This window comes from Priapulus caudatus, unplaced genomic scaffold, assembly GCF_000485595.1.
Source record: "Priapulus caudatus unplaced genomic scaffold, Priapulus_caudatus-5.0.1 Scaffold254, whole genome shotgun sequence".
Taxonomy (NCBI): Eukaryota; Metazoa; Priapulida; class Priapulimorpha; order Priapulimorphida; family Priapulidae; genus Priapulus; species Priapulus caudatus.
This window is the reverse complement of record NW_014577315.1, coordinates 330793-339541: the sequence shown is the minus strand read 5'-3', so window position 1 is coordinate 339541 and position 8749 is coordinate 330793. Positions and strand designations below refer to the sequence as shown.

The following is an 8749-nucleotide window of genomic DNA, read 5'->3' as shown; positions in this document are numbered from 1 at the left end:
TTATCTCTCAATTTCTTTCCCCCTTCTCGCCTCTTTCGCTCTTTTTCGCGCTCTCTCTTTCTATCTTCCATCGGTTAACTACTAGGCCGCACCTACCGGCACGTCCTGTGTGGCGGTACTCTGGGTATGCAGACCCATTCTCTACCCAGATGCGCAACCCCGTCGCATCGCATAGACATCGTCACGTCCCCAAAATTACTCCCCACCATGGCATTGCTAACGTCTCTCTCGCGCGCTCTCTTCTCTCTGGCATGCACACTACTGTAGCCTGTCTCGTCGTCGCCTGCTACTTTGGGGAGGGGGGGGGCTTCCATTATGAAGCGTAGTAGTGGCAGCCCCCCGTAGAACACTTCTTCCATTTGCCTGCTCCATTAGCATCTTGGGTTGAGCGCGAATCGCACATGCGGTTTCTTGTATGCTTGAATCCATTTGTCCATTTATCCATATGTAATATGTGGAGATGCGTGCCGTGATGTGTATCGTATGACCTTATCTGTATGCGAATGATTACCTGAATACATACGCGTGATTTTTGCTGGTTGTGTTAATAATAATTCTATCTTTCTCTTGCTCTTCTTCTCTCTCTGTCTCTCTTTCATCTCCCTTATTATGTATGTATGTATATATGTGGGTGTGTATGCTCGTGCAAACGTGCGTAAGGAAAGTCTTTATAACATAGATAGCCCGTTATATATGTATATATATATATATTAGTATATATATATATATATTAATATATATATATATATATATATATAGTATTCTTATATAGTATATAATATATATAGAATATAGTATATAATAGTCTAATAATAATAGTAATATTGATAGACTCCTGTTATTATGTATGTATGTATATATGTGAGTGTGTATGCTCGCTATCTCACTTTTTTGTAGTGTGAGCATAAGGTGTATAACGTGCGTTTAGTAGTAGTAACGTAATACACTATAACAGTGGTACGTTAGCGATTTGTTTTTTGTTGGTAACGAAATTCCTGACTATTGAAAATCTGTGAAATCTCGAGTGTCTGTTTGTTTAAATCGAACAAAACGGGAAAATACACGTAATAGTAAGCCGTTTAACCATAAACCGCAAACAAAATCGCGCGACCGTGTTTTCATAGTTTATAGTTTTATATAAAATAAAATGTTGCTAGCAGCATATAAGCTGAGATCGTCACTTCAATGCGGCAGACAACGCGTACTCTCGCACTTTACCCGCACACGTGGGACTTCGAAATAACCGGATTACGACTCGCAACCTTTTACATAGTTATAACTCTCGGCAGTAATGCAATGTTGTTGTCGATGCTGCGAACACTATTATTATTATGAGCCTCTCGTGTTAGCGACGTTAACAGGTGGACCCGTGAAGGTTCACTGCAGCAAGTCCGCATTAGTGTGTATAACATCAGATAAATTGTATTCCCCCCCCCCTTGTTCCTGTCACACGTGAACGTAGACAGTGGCATTGTGAACACGAGTGCTGTACCAGTCTAGCTCTAGTACTATAGCCCGCGTTCATTAACTGCCGCAGTTAATAAACGCGGGCTATAGTACTAGAGCTAGTACCAGTCGTACTGTCCGTCGGTTTTCAATGTTTGTGGGCGTATTTATGTATGTACGTACAGGGAGGAAGCGGGCACATATAGCCGAAAATATGCGAGCCTGATTATTCAATCGTTGCGCAATTGCGACAGGAAACTATAGAAATTTGTGTGTTGATTGCACGCACCTTTGCGGATCGCAGATTTGACAGGTAGGGTAAGCTAGTCTGAGAGGGTCTATGTCCCCCAGGGTACTGCCGGAACGTACTCTGGTACTATCTAATATGCCGGACCGTACCTCGCCTACTCCACTAACAAGTCTAGGGAGTCGCCTACGCCTACTCCCTAACCCTAACCCTAACCCTAACCCTATTGTCTTGAAGTGAGGTGAAATTGTCAAGGAACAACGCAACAACACCGTTCAATAAGGCTTATAAATGTGGGTACTTTATTGGAAACACTCAAGTCAGGACATTCTCCGGCGGCGCCCAAAGCCGTTGTGTCAAACCTCCACGTAACGATAAACAAAATCAGCTGATATGCCCCGCGTATGCACGGTTGCGCCATTTATTGCTATAAACATGTCTAAAAGAACATATCACTACAACGGAAAAAAGGAAAACTCTTGTGCATTACATTGCTGTGGTCATGTGCCATATCACTTAGAACCATAAACCTTGACATCAGGCTTACATAATACATTATTTTAGAACTACTAGGATTGAGTGCACAATCCTAGTTTGGGACCTCGCAAATGTGTTTTCGCATATTTGCTAAACTAACCTGGGCTGCTAAACTATGATAGGGCCAGATCGAGCGGTAATTGAGTAAACAGCAAGCACTGTTACATATATATCTGCTTCCAAACAATTCAAATGGTCGCTTGTATATATGATGATCGCACCACGTATATATGGTGGCTTTCATGCAATGAATACTTACACTGAACATGAAAGATGTGCTCGTGCACACACACACACACACACAAACACGCACGCGCATGAACACACAAACGCACACAGTACACACACACACACGCATGCGCGCGCATGCACACACAAACGCACACGAACACACATTACCACTAGCTAGGTGAAATAAATTGCATCTTGACAACATGAATAATGTGATTTCTGATATTTTGATTTGTTTTGTTACATTCAATAAATTTGATGCATACATGATACATTGATACAAATGAAGTGTGTGGCTAGATAACTAGCATGGAAATTAAAAACATGCTAGTTATCGTACGGGAAGAAATGGCTCAGATTAGTAGCAACATTTTTTTGCATTTTCAGGCGAGTCGCTGACGTCAGCGACACGTCAGGGCCAGTAATTCGCCCGTCACGGCGGAGTCACCAGGACAGGGAGGTGGTGGATGACATGAACTCGTGCATGAGCGGTCGTGTATGGTGCGTGCGTGACATTTGCGGCATCGTCTGCGTCGTGTTCACGTACGGCCTGCTGCTCTACGCTGAATTTGTAGTGCTGTTTGTTATGCTCATTCCCGGCCCGTATCCAGTGTACGGATGGATAAATGGAATCATCTTCAACATTTTGTGCTTTCTGGCTGTTGCGTCACACGCCAAGGCCATGCTGACAGATCCAGTGAGTTGTATATATATATAATAATACTGTAGGCAGTGTTGGATATAGCAGCCCGTCTCCCCATCTGGGACTGGTAACTTTTGATTAGGATTGGCTATTTTCTCTGTTTTTTTACTGACTTAAAATTAAATGTAGTAGAAATTTTAGAAATCAGGACTGGCTGTGTTTCCAGACTTATTTCCAAGACTGTTACATGTTATTATTAGTGTCTTACTAGAACTGTCTTACATATTTCAAGAAGCTCTAGGCCTGGCTTGCCCTGCAGGGTGTGGTTTGTTATACCCCCGCAAACGAAGTTTGAAGGGGGTATGTTTTACGGTTGGTCGGTCGGGCGGTCCTTTGCAAAAAGTTTGTGGCGCGAACTACTTCCACAGTTTTCAAGGGATTCTAATCAAACTTCATACACTTGATTACCATGAAATGTAGATGTGTGTGACATATTTTTTGTGCGCATCGGTCAAGCCGTTGCCATGGAAACTGTATCTCATCTTTGATTATACCCCCGCCATTGCACAAAGTTTGTAGCATAAACTACTTCTACAGTTTTCAAGAGATTCCAATCAAACTTCATACACTTGATCATCATGTGGTCAGCCAGCCATTCCACTGTGACTCGCGTGACATTTCTACAAAAATCAAACTTTAAATGGTCTGGCAGGCCTATATTACTATTAGCATGCTGCTACTTGTTTAAAAAAAATATTTTAGCAAAGGTACCAGTTATGCATATTTTAGCATTGAAGTTATTGCAGCTACACTAATATTTTCTCTGATATCACAAACTATTGTGCGTGACTCTCGTGACCGGCTACTAACACGTGTTTTGAAGTATACTTCACACTTTAGACTTTTCGTAGAATACTATAAGGTTGATCTGAGGTATACCTGGTGAACTAGGTACCCAATACCCTTGATCACTCCATGCATCATTTGCACTGCAATACACCTCATCTGAAGTGAGCGACATCCTCCTAAGTATGTGACTCGCGTGACACTACTCTGTGACTCGCGTGACATAGTAGCTCATAGCTTTAACAAATGTTAAGGTAATCAGAATTTGGAAGACTAAACTTTATGTAACTTTTATGTGGTTTTATGTTCAAAGTAGTTCTACATGTCAGTGCTTACTTCCCGAATTGAATATTTGTTTAAAAAGACATCATTCATCTCACAATGATTAACAGTGCAGGCAGGTGACTCGCGTGACAGCCCATAAATGTGACTCGCGTGACATGTGAGGTAGTTTTTTCTTGGAGGATTGAAGAATAAAGAAAAATGTATTCAACTACGCTGAAAAAGTAGCATTAGAAGAATTACCAGTATCAAGCATTTGTTGCTACCCTTATTATTTTCTTCACAAACTTAAAAATTTCGTCGGACTCTGCACCAAGGACCCGAAGCTGAAGCGCAACTTCTATAAGGTGTCCATGTTCGTCATGCTGTTCGGAGGTGAGCAAGAGTTTCCGTAACGCGAGGCGCACCCACGCGCGCCGGGGGTTTTCGTAACGCGAGAGTCGCTGCGCGTCGCCGCTGTTTCCGTAACGCGAGGCGTATAACGGGCGCGCGTCGCCGGGGTTTCCGTAACGCGAGGCGTATCACGGGCGCGTCGCCGGGGCTTGCGTAACGCGAGGCGTATTACTGGCGCTCGTCGCCGTGGTTTCCGTAACGCGAGGCGTATCACGGGCGCGCGTCGCCGGGGTTTCCGTAACGCGAGGCGTATCGCGCGCACGCGCGCATGCTTTCCGTGACGCGAAGCGCACGCGAGCGTGAAGGGGGGGGGGGGTACCGTAACGCGAGGCGTACCACGGGCGCGCGTCGCCGGGCTTTCCGTAACGCGAGGCGTATCGCGCGCACGCGCGCCGGCGTTCCGTAACGCGAGCCGGCGTTCCGTAACGCGAGCCGCATCACGCGCACGTGCGCGAGGCTTTTCTTTACGCGCGTGAATATCGATTAACGATGTCGCTGTCGTTTGGCGGTTTGTGACTTTGCGCGTGGTTTTCATGCGTGGCAGCCGACTTTCATGTACGTCGCTGTGTAACCGCGTTTACGCGCTTATTAAAAATATCAGCTTCCGATCCGGATATAACGTGATCTAGGTAACTGTTGGCCGTGGTTAAGTACTGGTATTCGTGCAGTGCGCTGGCCGACGAATAGTTAGTGTTATCCAGATAATTGTTGTCCGTATCTCTCTCACTCTCTCGCTCGCTCTCTCTCTGTCTATCTGTTTATCTTTCACTCTTTCTCTCTCTCTCGCGCTCTATCTATCTATCTATCTATCCTATATAGCCTATCTATCCTATCTATCTATCTATCTATCCTATATAGCCTATCTATCCTATCTATCTATCTATCTATCTATACACACACACGTATATACCTATATGTATATATACGTATCTAACCAGCGCCCCCTCTCTCCCGCGAATTGCAGTGATGTTCCTGCTGATAGCTCTCGTCGTGTTCCCGAGCATGTTCTCCAAGGAGATGCACTCGCTGCACAGGCAGCACTGGCAGTTCGGCTGGGCGTACGGCATCGGCTGGGCGGCCGCCCTCGTCCTATTCACGGCCGCCATCTTGCTCATCTTCGATGGAGACGACGAAGAGGAGATATTCTACAAGGAGCGAGACATGATGGATGAAGCCGACGCGTAGGTGTCGCTGCTAGCGCGTGGTGGGAGCCGCGTGATATGTCTCCGCGGAGAGGTGCGCGCGCTGCCGACAACATGGCTGCCGTGATACAACTCCGGTGTGAGGTGTGCGCGTTACCGGCAACATGGCTGCCGGCAGTGCGTGACACATCTCTGCGGTGAGAGGTGTGCGCGCTGCCGACAACAATAGGCGCGTTCACACGGACGTTTTTGGCCCGAGCCTAATGAGGCCCGCGCCAAATTTGGCTCGAGCCGAGCGTTCACACGGACGGTTTTTCGGGGCCGTGCCGAGTTAGCACGAGCCAATTTGGTCCCATCGAAAACGTCTGATCAGGCCCGAGCCAAATTTTAGCACCAGCTAAATCGGTAGAGCGGTAGATGTCGCGAGTGTCGAACGCGTACTTCAACGAAGTAAAGTCCAAAACAGTATAAAAATTCGAAAAATTTGTTCAGGATGCATGTTTTCAAGATTGATAATTGAACTCGGAATGGATGTAAACACTGAATCGTGCATAACGCCATCTCGCGAGAGTCAGTATTCGCTTGCGTACGTGTGAACGCTCTGACTCAAACCGGCCCGAGCCAAATTTAGCCTGAGCCAAATTTAGCCCATTTAGCTCGAGCCAAACCATTACCGTGTGAACGCGGTAAATGCTGCCGGTGGCGCGTGACAGGTCTCCGGTGAGAGGTGTGCGCGCTGCTGGTAACATGGCTGCCATGACAGGTCTCCGCGGAGAGGTGTGCGCTCTGTCGGCAACATGGCTGCCGGTAGCGCGTGATACATCTCTGCGGTGTGAGGTGTGCGCGTTACCAGCAACATGGCTGCCATGACACATCTCAGCACTCTGCTAACCTCGGTCGGCTTCGTAGCCGCGTCTAACTATAATACGAGTGAGGGGCGGGCGAGGAAGGATTCGTTGGAGGTTTGCCGAATGCTCGCTTCCGCTCACGTAAGCATCGCAAGCACACGTTAGTATATACAGGGCCATAGTCTGAAGAAATTTCTAGAAAAGGGAGGCAAAATGTCGTCTCCTGAATGTGTGATGACGAGGGAATGCGTTTTTTACCGTTGAAAGACAAACGACTCGTAGAATGAGATTAAGCTGAAGGAAATTAAGTTTGTTCTATTAATTATGACGTTACATCACATTAGGGCTATTTAAATCGATCAGATATTTTTCTCTAGAGTATTTAGGGGGCAGCTGCCAATTTCTCTCTCCATCCACGGTGGTTACGGTCCTATAGTGTGTTAAATGTTGCGATCGGCTTAAAATTAACATTCAAATAGTCTCGACTCTACATATCTACTGTATAGATTTTTTCTAGTACGAGTGGAAATTTGGCGTTGATGAATTAAGGTAATTAGATGTTGAATAAATTTTGTAATAAAAAAATATTGAAAGTTTGTGTAGCGAGGCGTGTACGATTGCGGTTGTATAGGCGTTTGTTAGCGTAATGATTCATTTCATTTTATTAGATTTTATTTCATCGCATGTGTATGTATGTAGTCATGCGTACCGTAAAATCGTAAACCAGCGCAATTAACAACTGGCACCCGTGCACGCGTACGCGTTCATCTAGAAATTATTCTAGTTTCTAAACGAGCGTTCGCATATAATTGCAGTTGCACTGGACTTATGGATGGTTTCTTTTAATCACGTAGCGACATTTTGCGAGGTAAGAAGCGTTATAAGGCGGGTATTATTTGGGTTTCTGTGGAATCTAGGCTGTCCTCAATGCAGGCACGAGTGAAACATATTGGGCGAGGGAACGCCGGCGAAGAAATTGAAAAATGGCATTCATCGCCAATTGCCAATATTCTGTCGTCGTATCTCATTTCCTGAATGCGGCAGAGCTGTCGTCGCAAGTATGTCACGCTACGCTCGTGCTTACAATGTATGCTTAGAAAACCTTCTGATAAAAGGAAATGCTACCGCATATAGTATAGCTGCGTGTCGAAGTCATAAACCTGTGCTCGTACTGCCGCCTAGCTTTTACTGTTTATATTCCGATGGTTACTCGTCATCTGATGGTAAAGTCTTGACTTCATTTCGTAATGTTATTTGAAGTATATATTTCTACAAGACACTGTGGCAGCTGTGGTTTCGTTTTTTTAGTGTTTTAATTCATGTTATTTAGATGTAATTTCATTCTAATAAGTCGTCATACCCTCTGAGGGTAATATTCTTAACTACACTTTTGCGTTTTCATCGCTGGAACTATATCTGGACTGTCACCGTGGCAACCACTGTAACTCGATGTTCTCCTTCTTCACCTATCGCAGCCTCACAGCGACTCACTCAGCACACACAAGCGCACGTCCACACGTACAGCGCACGCACCGCGCACGCCAGCGCACACACACGCACGCACACCACGCACGCACGCACGCGCAGCACGCACGCACGCACGCACGCACGCACGCACACACACACACACACACACACACACCACACGCACACACCGCACACACACACACAAATATAATATATATATATATCCCCCCTTCCCCGCCCACTGCCGCGTCTCTCCCCTCCCCTCTCTTTTCAAAACATTATATTATAATTGCAACCATGACATACAATGACGCTGTCGGTTTTCGTATGTGTATTTACCGTCACATGACATGTACAGTGTAGACTCATATACTAGCTTAATTATCATTTCCACACAATGCCCCGCTAATGGTGTAGGGACGCCATGTTAGATTCGTTGTGTATGTAAATCGCACCGCATTTCCCTGCTATCTGTGCCCGCGAATCCAATACTCGGTTCGAAATGAACGTACTATGAATTCGGCGCGTTTCCAAAATAAGGTCTTCGGCAATAGAATAAAAGGATCAAGTTTTACGTTTCGTGAAACTACGCCAGTCTATTGCATAGAGCAGATAATCATATAGCCATCACAAAGTGGACCGAAAGATATACCGTATTTTACTCATG

General features: G+C 45.5%; 2 protein-coding genes across 2 annotated transcripts in view; both read left to right on the top strand.

The window, feature by feature from the left end:
* LOC106808109 overlaps positions 1 to 2886 on the top strand; it is a 50589-nt gene extending 47703 nt beyond the window's left edge. The window contains exon 5 of the mRNA XM_014810684.1: positions 2849 to 2886. Within this exon, the coding sequence (XP_014666170.1) occupies positions 2849 to 2886 (38 nt within the window). The remainder of the gene's footprint in view (positions 1 to 2848) is intronic.
* Positions 2854 to 8749, top strand: part of LOC106808113 (palmitoyltransferase ZDHHC3-like) — an 18026-nt gene continuing 12130 nt past the window's right edge. The window contains exon 1 of the mRNA XM_014810688.1: positions 2854 to 3158. Coding sequence (XP_014666174.1) covers positions 2934 to 3158 — 225 coding nt within the window. The 5' untranslated portion in view covers positions 2854 to 2933. The remainder of the gene's footprint in view (positions 3159 to 8749) is intronic.